Consider the following 18110-nt stretch of genomic DNA (forward strand, 5'->3'; position numbering starts at 1 on the left):
AATGTGTTTTGGTTTACATTTCTTCATGTTTCTGTTGGTGTTTGTTTAAAGAGTGCTGTGTTCTAGGTGTTAACAATTTGCACATTTGATGAAAATTATAGGCATTATTTCTTCAAATATATTTTTCTATGTTATCTCCTTTGTGGCTCCAATTACAAGTGTATTTGGCTTCTTGAAGTTATCTCAAAGCTAACTTGTGCTCTATTTTTTTAAAGTATTTTTTTCTCTGTATTTCATTTTGGTTAGTAACTATTACTTAGTTCTCATTGTGCTGTAAATCTCATACAGTATGTTTTTCATCTTAGACCTTGTAATTTTTCTCTCTAGAAGTTCACATCTTTTTATTCTTTGATGTTTCTACTTAACATGTTTAATGTTTCTCCTAGTGTCTTGAACATACGGGATGCATTCATAATAATTGTTTTAAAGGACTTGTGTACTAATTCTTTTTGTGTCATTTCAAGATTGACAGTTCAAGGTTTGATTGGTTTTGTTTTATTATGGGATATGATTTCCTGCTTCTTTGTATGTCTTGTAAATGTTTATTGACTTTTAGTCATTGTAAATTTTATTGTGTTAAATTCTCAATTTTATAAAGTATGCCTAAAAATATTTTTGGGCTTTGTTCTGTGACATAGTTAAGTTACTTGGAAACAGTTTGTTGCTTTTCGGCCTTTTTTGTTTGGATGGACCAGAACTAGGCTTAGTCAAAGTTTTTCCTCCTTCTGAGGCATTATCTTTCTTAGTACTCTGATGCAACATGAATTATTAGATTTTCTAGTCTGGCTTTTGAGAAGAGCCGTTATTTGCATCCTTGTGTGAGTTCTGGGTGCTGTTACTTCTAAATCTTTCTGTAGTTCTTTCCCTGGCCTTCAACAGTTCTCTCATATGCAAGTGCTGATGAGTTACTCAACATATTCTAGGGTGAGCCTCTGTAGATCTCTTCATTTTTCTCTCTCTCCCCAGCTTTCTACTCAGTGCTGGTGTCCCTTGTGAGCTCTAGCCACCTTGGCTTCCTTGGACTCCCAGCTCCATTTCCTCAACTTGGGGAGCCCACAGGCTCTGCCTGGGTTCCTTCTCCCTGGTCCACGGCCTGGAAACTCTCAAGGCAGTAAGCTGGGCAAATGTGTGGCTTGTGTTGTTTGTTTCTTGTCTTCCAGGGATCACTGTCTTCTGTTGCTTGTTGTCCAAAATCTTAAGTACTGTTGTTTCATACATTTTGTTAGGTTTTTATTGTTCATGCAGAAGGCTAAATCTGGTCTCTTTTATTCCATCTTGACTGGAAATGGTACTATTGTGGTTTTATTTTGCATTTTCATAATGACCAGTGATATTTGGCACATTTTAATTTGCTTATTGACCATTCATATGTTTTCTCTTGTGAAGAGTTTGTTCAAAGCTTTAGCGTTTTTCCTTCTTTCTCTCCTTATGTTTTTCTTTATTCTTTGTCTACTTTTTGGGTGTGTGTATGTTGCAGAAGGTCCTTACATGTCTTGGATACCAGTCCTTTGTTAGATAAGTGTTTTGTAAGTACTTTCTCCAAATCTGTAGTTTCCTATTTATTTTCTTAACTGTGTCTTTTGATGAGCAGAAATATCTAAGTCTGATGAAGTCTAATTTATCAGTTTTTTCTTTTATAGTTATTGCTTACTGTGAGCTAAGACACTTTTGCCTAACCCTGAAGTCATGAAGGTAATTTCATTTGTTTCCTCTAAAACTTTTTGTTTTTGCTGATTTATATTTAGGTCTGTGATGCATCTCATTGCTTTTTTTTTTGCATATGGATATCCAATTGTTTCTGCACCATTTATTGAAAAGAGTCTCCTTTCCTCACTGGATTGTGCGAAACATCACATGGCTGCAGAAGCGGGCTCTGTTTCAGAGATCTGTATTCTGTCACATTGATCTGTTTGTCAATCTTTATATCATTACCACAGTATTTTGATTACTTGTAACTTTATAGAAAGTCTTGAAATCAGATTTGCAAATCCTTCCATCTTTTTCATCTTTTTCAAGATTGCTTTGCATATTCTAAGTCCTTAGCACTTCTGTATAAATTTTAATATCTGCTTTTACATTTCTCTAAAAGGCTGATGGGATTATGATTGCAGTTGCTTTGAATCTGTAGATCAATTTGAGAACTGACATGTTAACAATGTTAGATATTACTATTCATTAGCATGGCATATCTCTTCATTTATTTAAATCATCTTTATGTTTTTCTGAATAGTATTTTGTTGTTTTTAGCCTTTTGTCTTGCATGTCTTTTGATTTTAAAATTAAAAAATATTTCGTGTTATTTGCTATTTTAGGTGGTATTTTAAAGAATTCAATTTCTAATTATTCTTAGTATTTGGAAATAGAATTGACTTATGTTTATTGATTTGTGTCTTAGAACCTTACTTAACTCACATTAATCTTGCAAGTTTTTTGGTAGATAAGTTATCACATCACAAAACTTTTACCTCTTTCTATTTTGTATTTTTATTTTCTTCCTTTATTGCATGTACTTAAAATCTTGTTTCCATCCTTTGGGGAAAGCATTCAAGTTTTATACCATTAATTATGATGTCAGCTCTAGGTTTTTTATTGATGACCATTATCAGGTTGTTGTAAAATACAGGTTTTATTATTATTAAGTATGGCAGGCAAGGCTAACAGATCAGAAGAGAACTGTCATTGAAAAGATAATTATGTATACTCATGATTCCCAGAGGAGGGGGAAGTATTCTGTGACATAAGAAGCCACATGGGTAAGCACCCTGGTCAGAGGGAGTGAAAGGGAAAACAGTAAAGGCAAGAGCCTTCAGTTTCTGTGGGGAGGAAACGTCAAGGAATGTTAATCAGGTTTAGGATTATCTGCCCTGAATAATATCAAGGGCCCCGGGGCATGAGGGCTGCCCCTAGTTGTCTGGTACCTGGCCCTGGGGTTATTAGGGCAGGGGAATATAGTAGCAGTGTAAAATAGATAGAGAGGGTTTGGGGATGGGAGCTGTGGATTGGTTGGTTTGCATATGAAAGCTAGCTGAGGAGTTGTTTGCCATCTCCAGGAATTAGCTAGCCCTGTCCAGGGTCAGCAAGGCCCCAAAGTATCGCAAATATAGGACAAAAAAAGATATGATTAACAGGTTGAGTAAGGTCCCTTTTGTTACTAGTTTTGCAACAGTTTATGGATGAATGGGTGTTGAGTTTTGTCAGATGCTTTTTCTGCATTTATTGACATGATTATATGATATGTTTTTATAAAATTAATATGGTAAATTTCATTCTTTTATTTTCATGTTTTATCAACCTTGTATTCCTGGAATAAACACCATTTAGTCATGGTGTGTTCTTTTTTTTATATTGCTGGATTTAAATTGCTAGTATTTTATAAATATATTTGCATCTAAATGCTTGGAAGATGTTAATCTATATTTTTTGTAGTTTCTTTTCAGGTTTTGATAGTATTGGTGTATTCATTAGTGCTATTGATGCTGAACTTAGAAAATGACTTCAGAAGTAGTCTCTATTTTCTGAAAGTGTTTCTGAGATTGATGCTATTTCTTCCTTGGTGTTTGATGGGATTTACCAGTGGAAAAAAATCTGAGCTTTTTTGAGTTTTATTTTGGAGAATGATTTTGATAATGAATTCAACTTAAAGGGCTCTTCACATTTTGTTTCATCTTGTCAATTTTTTTAACTTGTAATTTTCAAGGTATTTTTCCATTTCATCTTAGTTGTTGAATTGTTTAGCACAGAGTTAATAATCTTTTGTTTTTTTTTTCGAATTTGAGAGTTCTGTAGTTGTAGTTCCTGCTTTATTCTTGATATTGGTGATTTTGTGTGTTTGTGTGTGTTTTAAATTGGTTTAGCTAGAGGTTTATCATCTTTGTTGATATTTCCAAAGGACCAGCTTTGATTTAAAATTTTCTCTACTGTTTCTTTTCTATTTCACTTTTTTCTGCTATTATCTTTACTTTTTCCTTTCTTTTACTCACTTTGGGTTTACTTTGCACTTTTGTAGATTCTTTAGGTGGAATCTTAGGTCATAAATTTTATAGCTTTTTTCCCCCTAATGTGGTCAGGAAACATACTCTGTATGATTTTGTTCCTTTTAAAGTCATCGTGTCTTGTTTTGTGGCCCAGTACATGGTCTTTAGTGATGAATGTCCCACATCACCTGAAAGGAATATGTATGGTGGTTTATATATAGTATTGCTCAGATTACCCATGTTTTATTTATTTTTTTGGGGGGGTCTAATTTTGTCAGTTACTGAGAAAGATATGTTAAAATATCTTACTATGCTTGTGAAATTGCGTACTTAACTCCTTGCAGTGATTTTTGCTGTATGTATTTTGAAACATTGTTATTAGGTACACATTTATAATTATTCTGCCTTTATTACTTGATGCTTATCATTATGAAATATCTCCTTTATCTTAACCAATTTTCTTGGTCTTAAAATCTCTTGTCTGTGATATTAAATATACCTACTCACCATCTTATACTTTGAATTTGTGTGGTGTATCTTTTTTATCCATTTGCTTTTAACCTGTTTGTGCCTGTAAAGTTTCTTACAGACATTAGATAATTGGGTTTTACTTTTTTATCTGTGCCAACACACTCTGTTGTTTAACTAGTCTCAAGTTTTAGTCTCTTTACATTTAATGTAATTATATGGGGGTTTACATGTACAATTTTCATTAAGTTTTGTTTCATCTTTTTAAAAAAATAGCTTTAATGATATATAATTCACATCATATAGTTCAGGCACTTAAAGTGTACAATTCAGAGGTTTTCAATATATTCACAGAATTGTGCAGCCATCACATTATCAATTTTAGAACATTTTCATCACCTGAAAAAGAAGCTTCTGTGTCTGTTAGCAGCCACTCTCCATTACCCAACCTCTCCAGTCCCCGTCAACCAGTAACCTACTCTCTCTATTCTGGATATTTCATGTAAATGGAATAATAACAATATGTGGTATTCTGTGAGTAATTTTTTTTCTTTTTTGGCAGGGGGAGGTAATTTAATTAATTAATTAAATTAATTAGTTAATTTTAGTGGAAATACTGGGGATTGAATCTAGGACCTCATGCATGCTAAGCATGTACTCTACCACTTGAGCTATACCCTCCCCTCATGAGTGATTTTTTTTCTCTTAGCATATGTTTTTAAGGTTCGCTCATGTTGTAGCATGTATTAGAACTTTATTCCTTTTTATTGTCCAGTAACATTCCATTGTATGGATATACCGCATTTTATCCATTCATTCATTAGTTGATGGGCATTCAGCTTGTATGTACATTTTGACTGTGATGAGTAATGCTGTTTTGAATATTTGCATACACATTTTTGTGTAGGTGTATGGTTTCATTTCTTTTGGGTGTGGAATTTTGGAGCTGTGTGGTAACTCTGTATTTAACTCTTTGAGGAACTGCCAAAGCAGCTACACCATTTTATGCTCCCATGAGCAACATACGAGGGTTCTGATTTCTCCACATCCTTGGCCAACAGGATTTGTTTATCTGTTACTGTTTAGCCATCCTGGTGGTATCTCACTGTGGTGTTGATTTGTGTTTCCTTAATGAATGTTAGACATCTTGTCATGGGTTTGTTTTGGTCATTTATGTGTTTTCTTTGGAGAAATGTCTTTTCAGATCCTTGGCCCAATTTTTAATTGGAATATATATCATTTTATTATTGAGTTGTAGAGCTCTTTATATATTCTGGAATAAGTCCCTTATCATATATGGAACTTGTAAATGCTGCTTCTGTTTTGTGGGTGGTCTTTTACTTGATGGTACTATTTGCAAGACAGAAGTTTTTAGGTTTGGAAAATTCAGATTTGTCTATTATTTCTCTTGTTGCCTCTGCTTTGGTGTTGTATCTAAGAAACCATTTTTCAACCCTAAGTAATGAAGATTTACTCCAGTTTCATTCTAAGAATTTTATAGTGTTGGCTCTTGCATTTAAGTATATGATCCATTTTGAGTTACTTTTTATGTAACATATGAATAAGGGGTACAACTTAATTTTTTGTACATAGAGAAGAATTTTTAATAAATCAGTTTTGTAAAGCTATTTCTGTTTGCATCAATTTTTAGTGTTCCTGTACCAATTTCAATATATTTCCTTACCTTTAAAAATTTTTAGGGGGGGAATTATGTTTGTTTGTTTATTATATTTTGGGGGGAAGGAGGTATTCAGGTTTGTTTATTTATTTATTTACTTTTTTCCAGAAGAGGTACTGGGGATTGAACCCAGGACCCCGTGCATGCTAATAAGCATGTGCTCTACCACCTTGAGCTGTACCCTTCCCGCTGTTTATTTACTTATTTTTTAATTTATTTATCATTATTTTTTAAGTGAAGGTGCTGGGTATTGAACTCAGGACCTCATGCATGCTAAACACAATGCTCTACCACTGAACTATGCCCTCTCTCCCATTTCCTTAGCTTTTTACAGTCTTCTTTATTTAATGTACCCCTTATAGTTAGTATTGTATCACTTCTTGTAAAGTGTAGAAATCTTGTAACTGGAGAGATTGTTTTATATCATCTCTGCCCATTGTCACTTATGCTGTTGTCTTATGTATTAGATCTACATATATTATAAGCCTGAAGACAGTATTATAATTTTTACTTTTAATAATCATATGTATTTTTAAGAATTTAAGAACTAAAGTATTTTATATTTACCCAGATATTTACCATTTGTGGTATTCTTCCTGGCTTCTGGAAGATACTCATTTTCATCTAGTACTATTTTTCATCAGTGTGAAGAATTCCTTTTAGCTTTTATTATAGTCCTTATCTTCTGGTGATGAAATGCATTTGCTCTGTTTTGCCTGAAAAATACGTACCTCACCTTTATTTTGAAGGATATATTAGTTGGATATAGAATTCTGGATTGACAGTTCTTTTTCTTCAAGCACTTTAAAGGTGATGTTTTACCCACTTTTGGCTTTCATAGTTTATGAGGAGAAATCTGCCATTTTTTCCAGTTACTTTTCTCCTGTATTTGATATGTCATTTTCTCTTGGCTGCTTTAAGACTTTTCCCTTTATTTGCTTTTTGGCATGCAGTTTAAGTTCTTGGGGTTCACTGAACTCCCTTTTTTCATAGGGGTAGAGAGAGGTAATTGTGTTTATTTATTTATTTAGTTTTTTAGAGGAGGTCCTGGGGATTGAACCCAGGACCTCGTGCATGCTAAGCATGCGCTCTACCATTTGAGCTATTAACCAACCCCCTACCCCAGCCCTTAAATTTTTGATTCCATAATTTGTCTTCAAATAGAGGACATTTTTATCCATTATTTCTTCAAAAGTTTCTTCCCTGTCGTATTCTCATATTCCCTTCCTCCCTTCTCCTCCTCCTCCTCCTTTTTCAAGCCTTCAGTAATACATGCTAGACTTCTTGATATTGTTTATTTTTTTCACTGTTTTCTCTTTTTCATATTAGATCCTATCTATTGATGTAGCTTCAAGCTCATTGACTCTTTCCTTTCTCATCTTGATCCTGTTAAGCCTGTTCAGTGAATTTTTTACTTCATGTATTGTATTTTTAAGTTTTAGAATTTTTATTTGATACTGTCTTTATTAGGCTCTAGATGTGGTTGGACTCAGGCTGCCTAGTAAATGTTTTGAGCAATTGCTTAAATCTCATTTCATTTCTTTTTTTCCTTAATTGGGCTCCAGCCTACGCTGGGCAATGGAATGGTCAACCCAAGATCAGCGAGAAATTTAGGCAGATTTTAAACATAAAAATTTGGGGGCTCCCCTCCTGTTTCTTTCCTCTTTCTGGATTCAGACCTTACTTTCCTGATTGTTCTAAACTTTATCTTATGATTCTTCAGGTATTAGTACTACAGAAGCCACTATGGGCTGACTGTGGGTTGTCTTTAGGCTGGAAGTCCTGAAAAGGGGAAACTCTTCTTGTGCTGGTCCCTTCCAAGTTTTGACTTCTGGTAGGAAACCAGAATCTGGCTGCTTATTTGCATAAGGGTTTGTCTCTTAACAAGCTTATTTAGCCATTTTAGAAGTAGAAATTAATTTTATTGTGGATTTTAAAATATTTGGTATGTTTCAGTTCATTGCACTTACTGTCTTTATTAGCATTGCGTGATTCCATCTTTGGCCAGCAGGAGCCTTACTTTAGGTTGGTCCGTAAGTCGTTTTAACATGACTGAAGCAAGCTTTTAAAGCTTCCTTGCTATTTGATAGAACAAGGTATCCTGGGCTTACTTGACCTAAACCTGGAATCATCCACTTCTCCTAGGATTCCTGATTACTTTGGGACATGCTGTTTGGAGACCCCAGCCTGGTCACTAGGGGTGCTTATTTTTACTATGGTAGCCTTTTTAAAACACAAGAAAAAAATAGGTTTCTTTAGATTTATTTTTATCTTTTGCTTAAAAGAAGATGAAATGATAATAGTAATTATTTTATCCTGTAGATACTTTTTCATGCCATAGTTACATCTTTTATATAATATGAGGAAGATCAACTTAAACCTTGAGTTTATCCTTCTTATTAGTGTATACTTTTTTTCAATTATTATCTTGTTGTTTTTTGTAATTTAATGGTGTTCATAGTCTGGGTAATCCAATATAGCTGAATGGATTGCCACATAGCCACACTTGCCTAAAGGTCAGGATTTTGGATGAATTTGATTTAGTGAAGTATAGTGAGTTTTATACTTTGGCAACAGAATCTAATATAAAGCAGAAAAAGTATTTGGAAATTGATGCCTACATTATAAAGATGGAAAATAGTTGCATGCTTTCTTACTATATTACATGAGGTAGGAAAAGAACCACCTTGCATAACTTCTGCTTGTTGGGGCTATTTTGTTTAAAGGGTTTTTTGTCCCTTGGTAAAATGTGAGATCATGAAATTTAAAAAATAAAACAAATAAATGTATGTAACAAAAAAGGAACAGACTCACAGTATATAGAACAAACAAATGTTTACCAGTAGGAAGACGGAAGGGGAGAGGATTAAGATAGGGGTATGGGGCTAAGAGTTAACAAACTACTTATATATAAACTAGAAAAAAAAGTGTGATTTTTTAATGTGGCTTTTTTTTTTTTTTTTGCCTTCTTATAAACTTACCCTTTCATTACCCTTTCATGGGATTTATTTGTCTTTTCCCAGTGCCTGTCACTTACTAAAATAAGAATACATCTGTGGAATTCTAATAGTAACATGTATAGCTGCAGCCTTCCCTATGAAACTTTTCAGGTTGGATTGGCTTACTATAGGATTTGGAGTCTCTGTTGTATAGAATTTGATCCTTTTTTCCTGAGTTTAGGGTATAGTCTTTTAACTTCTTTTCTTTTCCTCTAATCTTCTTTTCTCTCATGTTTCCTACATATATCTCTTTTTGCCTTCAGTGGGAAGACATAGTACTAGTATTTTACTTAGCATGTAGTTTTCTTTTAGTTTTCTTCTCTGCATTTTAAAAAAATTAATTTAAAATCTTTGTTAGTATAACATTAGTTCCTTCATTTTTATACAGTTAGACTTCTAATAACATTTTTATAGTTGTAAACAGCCATATAAAATATTTTTATATTTCTTGTCTTGGAATTAAAGTATATAAGTGATTTTAAAATGACACATAGTACTCAATAAATGCCATTTCTGTTATATTTCCATTGGCTCTCTAGAATTGAATATTTTTCTTGAATCATATTGCTAAATTGTTTGCCAAAAGAATTATAGTGCCATTAACAGTATATGAAAGTAAATATTCACTGCAGTCTGAACATTAGGGATTATCTTTTAAGAAAAGTTTTACTAACTGAGTGGGCAGAAATGCCTATTATTTCTTTGTGACTTATATTCATATTTCTCTGAATATAAGTGAGGTTAAATGTTCTCATTATTTGCTGCATCTACTTTTCTTTAGTTTAAAAAATCTGTTTTGAAGTCTATTCTAATGTTTTTATAGAAGTTTTTAATTCCTTAGATTTGATTACTGATTATTTTTGTTTTAGTTCTTATGTTGAAATTGTTTTTCAAAATTTTGGCTATACATTAGTGATCTGAATTTTCTCTTCCCCAGTTGCTAAACAGTTATTCATATACCTAATCATCCCAAAGAGTATTTATCTCTGGTTGTAGTCTTTATATTAGATTTAGTTACATTTCTATAAAGCAGTTCTTTCTTTCCCACAGGGTAAATCACACAACTAATAGTATTTTCATCTGTGAGGGTGATTGCTCTATGGCTTAGAACCAAATTACTGCTGGTCTTTAGTAAGTGTGCTTGTAGTTTTGCCCCTTCCATCCATCTGTCATGTATTTTTTGGGTTGCCATGTCTGGAGACTATGAAACATGCTAGGGCTACAGCCAGGAAATGGAGCTTATAATCTAGCAGAGGAGCTAAACATAATTGCATAAATAATTAATTATAATTGCAATATATAACAAGGAATGTGTAGTTAATTCTAATATGGCTCCTAATCTAATGCAGGGATTCAGAGAAACCTCTGAGGAGGTGACTTGAAGCAGGGATCTGAGGAATAAATAGAAATTATCCATCTGTGAAAGAGGGTGGGTGAAGAACAGTATTCCAGGTAGAGTGAAAACAACTCATTTAAAGTCTGTGAATGGGCTTTGGAGTACTTACAGATTTTAAAGAAGAAAAGACAGTATTGCCCAGACTGTAAGATGTTAAAAAGAGAGAAGGTTGTGGAGGTAAGTAGGGTTAGATCATATAGGGAAACCATTGAAGGTTTTTAAGTGAGGCAGTACTCTGTTTGGACTAACTGGGTTTTTTTTTGGTCTGGATATGTCTTTATTTATACATTTATTGAAGTATAGTCAGTTTACAGTGTGTCAGTTTCTGGTGTACAACATAATGCTTCAGTCATACATGAACATACATGTATTTTCATATTCTTTTCACCATAAGTTATTTGGATTTGCATTTTTGAAGCTCACTCTGTAGATTGGTGGGGATCAAATAAGAGTGCATACGAGGAGACCAGTTGCTAGGAAGTCACTGAAGTAAGTGGTCCTGATGAAAGCTGGTGTTGACTTGTGTCAGCTAATAGTAGTATAGATGGAGAGAGGAGGGTAAATCTTACCATTATTTGAGAGGAGGAATGGTCAAAATGTGGGGACTGATTAAATATGACATTGAGGAGTAGTTCTTGAAACTGTCAAAAGATTGTCGTGGTGTCTTGTATGGGCAGTGTGTGGTTGAGTATCATCACAAAGCAAGGGAAAACTGCTGGAAGAGCAAGTATTGTCATACATTTTGGACAGAGCTTAAAGTTGCCTGTGTATTGTAGGAAGCTTTATAGATGGATCTAAGGACAGATCTGAATAGGAGGTAAAATTGGGGAGTCACTGGCATATCCTAGTAATTTAGTTGGTAGGACATGTATGGAAAATGAGATTGCCTAGTGCTTAACATGAAAGGGGAAGGCATCTTAAGCCAGAGCCGTGAGGAACCACCACATTTAAAGGCTGGATGAAGTGATCAGAAAGGTGCTGCCGTAGAGGTAAGCAGAAAGTTAGGAGAGTGAAATACTGGAAGACAAGAAATACAGAATCTTATGGCTTACGTTTTTTGTACTTATTCATTATTTTATCTTAATTTCCTGCTCTTATTTTCCTTTGCAACTCATTTATGTTACTATACTATATGCTTCAAACCTCTTTGCAGAGCAGGTATGGTACAAATAATAGTCACGTGTGACCTCCAAGTGGGACAGTGCCATTTTTATTTTTTTTATTATTATTATTTATTATTTTTATATCTGTCCTCTTGCCAGTAGTGAAAAGAAATGGTGGTATTGACTTGATGTTTCTTTCTGGTTTCAAATTGTGGGAGCGGTAGGGAGAGGGATACATAGTAACTTTTGAGTACCATTGTGTGAATGCTGAGAGTAACTAGAATAATCAGAGCAGTTCCTTCCTTCCAAAGACAGGTCAGCACATGTGAGATCCTGTTTTCCCACTTTTATCAAAATTCTGTATTTGAGTTTGGCTCTTTATTTTAGGAGCAACCAGACCCAACTGACTATATAATAATCCTGGTTGATTCTAGACAAAGTAAAGGGATAGAGGCAAATATTAAAAACTGTGCTCCAGTCCTTTGTTCAGAGAATCGTTTTGTTTCTGTTAATGTAATGTTAGAAAAATAATTGTGGCAGGAATTTAAAAGTTAAATAACATTTACTTTTTTGAAGTCGTCATTTGGTACTCTGAGGAAGATCGCGTGTCACGGAGAATTACTTTGTGAGGAATGTTCTGAAATATTCTTGATGGCAACTAGTAAAAATGCTGCTCCCACGTTTTTAATAGTCCTAAAGTTACAGAGAAGACGTTATATTTCGGTAATCTGAAAAATTTCTTTGTTTCTCTCTCTCTCTCTTTTTAAATAGAGATGTGAACTGTGTCCTCATAAGGATGGAGCTTTAAAAAGAACAGATAATGGCGGTAAGTGCAGAGATTTTTGAAAAAAATTTTGTTGAAAACTGGAGTGGTGGAGTATTTTAAAGTATCTGGTAGTTCGTATTATATCGAATAGTGTTTACCACTCAGATAATTGTAACAGTACCAGATATAATTTATGAATCCTTTTTTTTTTATTGAAACACAATTTTTCTCTTTTTTGGACAAAGTTAAGCATTTTTTTAAAGCATTTTTTTAAAAATGCAGAATGATCCACAATACTTCTAATTACAGTCTTGATTTTTTTTAATGGATATAATTTCTTTTATTAGAAATTATTGGGAAAATAAGCCACTTTTATTTTTGGTTAGAGATAAAATCTGTTGTTTTAGAGTCTTTTTTTCCTCTCTTGTGTATTACTAGATTGATGTTTCCAATGAATGTTAACACCATGTGTATCTTTGTTGCTTAGAATATAAACAAATGCTGACTTTTGGTGTGCTTTCCTGAGGACTCTTGTGTATTTCTCACTTTTACTTCTATTTTTTGTTACCTTCCTTAGAGAAAACCATGTTTCTTTATAGCTCATACCATTCTTAAATGTGTAGACATTAATTTACTAAACCATGGAATACTATGAAAATTAAGTGACTGATGAAGAAACTCAAAAAAGTAGAGGTAAAACTACTATTAGTGTGTGCTTCCATTTTGGGCAGCCAATTGTAAAGTCTTTGGGGCATAGAATAGAGTCAGGGTATAAATAAATAAAACGAAAAATACAATGTTTTTGGCTAATGCTGGATAAATATATATATTTAATTTAATATTTAGACTCTATTAGTCACATTTTCTAAAATTTTAAATATTAGAAACCCTTCCTCCTACTCCTGTTCACCATCTGCCTAGTTTCTCAACAGCTTTTCTGCCACCAACGTAATTGCTTTTATTACTTTTGTGCGTATACAAATAAATATGAATAGAGGTGTTTTCTTCAGCTTTTATACAAATGAGTGAATATTACACATACTCTCTTGCATCATAAGTTTTTGCACTGAACAGTTTCTCTATTATCAGTATAGAGCTTTCTTGTTTACCATATGTTATGTAATTAGTCACCTGTTGATGGAGTTTCTAATCTGCTTTTGTGACTAATGCTTGTGTATATATGTCATTTTCCTTGTATGCAAGGACACTTGCAGGATTTTGTTAATTCCCAGAAAAGGAACTCTTGGGTCAAAGAGATTCTGCAGTTAATTTTGGTAGATAGTTCTGAATTATCCTCTTTAGTGGTTGTACCAATTTGTGTTCCCAGCAGCAATGAATGAAACAGCTCTTCTCCAAACTTTTGGTAATCCTGTATATGAAAGTTGGCATCTCAGAGCAGTTATTTTGCATTTCTCTTACTATGAATGAAACTGAGCATTTTTTCGTGTTTTTAAGAGCTATTCAGTTTGTATTTTCCCTTCTATGGTCTGTTCATATGCCTTTTCTGTTTGGTTGTTGATCTTTTTCTTTCTGATTTGTTGGGGCTTTCATAGGAACACCTCATATATGAGGGTTTTGTGATGAGTTGGACTAGTTTTGGCCCAGTTATTAATCTTTGTTTATGGGGGTTTTTACCATGGAGGAATTTTTGATTTTTATTTATTTGAATTTATTACTCTTTTCTTTCATGGCTTTTGTATTTAAAAAAAATTTATTTTGCTTATATTCTTTGGTGAGGAGAGGTAATTAAGTTTGTTTGTTTATTTAATGAAAATACTGGGGATTGAACCCAGGACCTTGTGCACGCTAAGCACACTATCACTGAGCTACCCCCCCTTCCCCCATGGCTTCTGTATTTTGGACCATTAGTTAGGAAGTCCTTCCCTACTCCAAAGTTATAACAAATTCTTTCATGTTTCCCTCTAGTGTTTTTATGGTTTCTTTTTTTCTTACAGTTTAATCTTTGATACATTTGGAATATATCCAGGTAATACAGTGTGAGCTATGATTCCAACTTTATTTTTTCCTGGTTGCTAAAATGCTATTATCATTTGTCTCATTACCATTTATTGGACAGTTCATTTTTTCCTTACTGAGTTGCAATCCCATCATAGTTAAATTTGATGTGTATTTAAAAAAATTCTGACTAAATTGTATTCCAAAATAATTTTGGAACCTGGAATGCATTTTCCTATACAAATGCTAACTATGTTTCTAGGCTGGTTAACAAAACCTCACAATGTACCTGATGTATAGTATCAATAATATTGTTCTTTAGTAGCTAATACCTATTTTTTGTGCTGGAAAACATTCCAAGTTTTAGATTTATTTTTCCCTTGCTAGTCAGGATTAGGGATTTCTCAATTCAACTTTAAATTTTCTTCAATGTCAATCACTCCGTAGTTCTCAGCTGTTGAAGGTTAAGTGTTTTAACATAGCTTGGTGTGTGAAAAGTGGGTTATTGTAGGCAAAGGGAGAAGCAAATAATAAAGACACAGGTATATCAGGGATTTGGATTGTAAGGTGTGACTGGTAAAATTTCTGAGAGGTAGAGCTAATGGTATAGGTAAGATTTTGTTTGTTTTCCCTCTCTCCTTCGCTCCCCTCCCCTCCTCTTCCTTCCTGTCCTCTCCTTCTTCCTTCTTCTCTCCCCCAACCACCTTTTTCTCATACTAACAACTTGATCCTTTTGATTGTGAGGAGCCTTTGAAGCTGAGGAATAACATGGGTTTTCTAGTTTAGAAAGATCGCTCTGATAGCATTGTGGTGAATGGATTGGAAGGGTATGAAACCAGATTAACTATAAAAAAGAAAGGTGGAACTGGATCATAAGTGCATGTAAATAACATAATTAAAATCAGCTATATGGCCTATTTAAATTATAGAGTTAGTTGAGTCTGCCGTTTTACTCACTGAGCTTATGCTTCAGGTAGACCTATATGGAAATCCCTCGCTTTCCCACCATCATTGACAAAGACGTGAAGTGTACACTGAGGGGGCCAGGTAAAAGGTGATGTTGGCTGTCTTACTTTCTTGAAGACATTTTAAAGAGTTGAGGGCCATTATGTGACAGAACAGTTAAGTGAATACAGCAAGGTTGTGTATTCAAAATGATGTACAGTGTCATGTACTTTCTCTATTGGAGTTTTAAGAAATTTTTCAAGGAGAGTTTTGATTATATATACTTTGTTTTGTTTTTATGCTCTGACTTTAGAACCCACACTCTCCAAAGATAAGACTGCTTTATTGCCTTAAGTCCAAGAAAGAGATACTGAGTAATTGTTTGAGACAGAAGAATTAGGAGGGATAAAAATGAGGGAATGGACATCAGAGATACAAAAGTGGTAAAATTTTACAGGTTTATTTTTAAAAACCACTTTTATTATGGAAAAATTTCAAGCATACATAAATGTAGAGGACTCCCCAGCCTGGTGTACCCAACTTTAGTAGTTACCAAGTCATGGCCAGTCGTTTCCTCTATATTCTTCCCAGCCCCAGTATTCTGATTATTTTGAAATCTGTGAGCATTTCTAACATACATGGATATTCTAAAAATATACTGTATATTATCACACCTAAAAAATCAACAGGGATTTCTTAAAACCATCAAATATCTAGTCATTGTTCAAAATTTCCTGATTGTCTCCTGTTTTTTTTTTTTTTTTTATATAGTTATTGAATCTGGATCCAGTAAGGTGCATAAGCTGGATCCTAATAAGGTGCATACATTACAGTTACTTGGTATGTCTCTTAAGGTCTCTCTGTAATCCCCATTCCTGCGTTTTGTCAGTTTACTTAAGAAAAATCTGAGTCATTTGCTCTGTAGTTTCCCCACAGTAGACTTCGTTGATTGCATCTTAGATGGGATGTATGTGTGTGTTTTCTTCTAACACATCACTTAGTTCCATGTATTTTCTGTACATTAGTAGTTGTATTCAGAGACTTGATCATAATCAGTTTATTGTCGAGAAAGGCAAGAATACTTCGTTGGTAGTGCTGTATACTTCCTTTGGGAGGCATATGATACTTGTTTTTGTGTGTGTGTGTGTGTGTGTGTGTGACATTAGCAGCTGTTGATCAGTGTCTAGATCCATTTAGTAAATAGAGGTTTGAATAAATAATGATTTTCTCTCATTACTTTATGTCTTAGCAGGATTGCTTCTTTAAACAAAACTATTCTTATCAACAATTTTGTTATCCTGAAGTATATTTTGTGAAGGAAGAACAGGAAGAATACTGTATTCTATTTTCTTAAAATTGAGGTAAAATTCACATAGCATAAAGTAACCGTCTTGAGGTATACTTACTGTTTCGTGGCACTCACTGCTTTCAGAGTGTTATGCATGTCCACCTCTTTCAGTTTCCACAACATTTTTTATCACTTAAAAGAAAACACCCTTTCTTATGCAGAAAATTCACACACACCCGGCCCTAGCCCCTGGAAACCACAAACCACTTTTTGTCTCTATGAATTTACCTATTCTGGATATTTTACGTAACTGAAATCATAGTGTGTGACCTTTGAGTCTGACTTTTTTCACCTAACATGTTTTTCTGGGTCATCAGTGCTGCAGCCTATGTTAGTACTTGATTCCTCTTGGTGGTTGACTAATATCCCATTGTGTGTGTGTGTGTGTGTGTGTGTGTGTGTGTATAGACAACATTTTATCATCCTGTCGTTTGTTGAAAGACATTTGGGTTTCTACCTTTTGGCTGTTGTGGATAGTACTGCTGTAAACATTGGTATAGATACTAGAACATTGGTATTTGTATAAACAAGTATCTTTTCAATTTTGGGGGGTATATACTAGGAGTGACATTGATGGATCATATGATGATTCTGTGTTGAACTTTTTAAAGAATCACCAACCTGTTTTACATAGTTCTGCACCATTTTTACATTCCCACAATGTATGAGCGATCCTCATCACCAACACTTCGTATTTTGTTTTCTTTTTTTTTAATATTTTTTTATTGAGTTATAGTCATTTTACAATGTTGTGTCAAATTCCAGTGTAGAGCACAATTTTTCAGTTACACATGAACATACATATATTCATTGTCACATTTTTTTTCCGCTGTGAACTACCACAAGATCTTGTATATATTTCCCTGTACAGTATTTTCTGAATTTTAAGATTATAGCCATTTCAGTGGATATGAAGTGGCATGTCATTGTGGTTTTGATTTGCATTTCCTTAGTGATGAGTGATGTTGAGTATCTTTTCATTTGCTTGTTGGCATTTGTAAATCTTTGGAGAAGTATCTGTTGATATTCTTTGTCCAATTTGTAATTGAGTTGTTTGTCTTTTTTTTTTGTTGTTGAGCTGTAAGAGTTCTTTATATCTTCTGGATACCAATCACTTACCAGATACATGATTTGCAAACCTTTTCTCCCATTCTGTGGATTGTTTCTCATTTTCCTTATAATGTCCTTTGATTCACGATAGTTTTTAATTTCTTATAGTCCAATTTAATTTTTCTTTTGTTGTTCATGCTTTTACTATCATATCTAAGAATCCACTGCTATCCAAAGTCGTAAAGATTTACACTTAGGACACCTGCGGGGTGTGTTATGAGACTTGGTTTATGGGTAGGATAAGGTCAGTTTTTAAGGAGGTTCTCTGTGAGTTTCTAAAAAATTCTATGGTTTTGGAATGTAATGTTTAAAATAAACCCATGAGGTTGTACTTGATATTTGGGTTGTTAACATCTTCTGTATCCTT

At 33.8% G+C, this 18110-nt stretch overlaps 1 protein-coding gene across 14 annotated transcripts in view; it reads left to right on the plus strand.

The window, feature by feature from the left end:
- Positions 1-18110, plus strand: part of MLLT10 (MLLT10 histone lysine methyltransferase DOT1L cofactor) — a 161278-nt gene that overhangs the window by 25382 nt on the left and 117786 nt on the right. For all 14 annotated transcript variants that reach the window (XR_004317496.1, XM_032473931.1, XM_032473921.1 and 11 more), the window contains one exon: positions 12390-12444. Coding sequence is in view for 10 of the 14 variants with exons in the window: in XM_032473931.1 (XP_032329822.1) it covers positions 12390-12444 (55 nt within the window). In the remaining 4 variants the exon portion in view is untranslated. The remainder of the gene's footprint in view (positions 1-12389; positions 12445-18110) is intronic.

Source organism: Camelus ferus, chromosome 35 (assembly GCF_009834535.1).
Source record: "Camelus ferus isolate YT-003-E chromosome 35, BCGSAC_Cfer_1.0, whole genome shotgun sequence".
NCBI lineage: Eukaryota > Metazoa > Chordata > Mammalia > Artiodactyla > Camelidae > Camelus > Camelus ferus.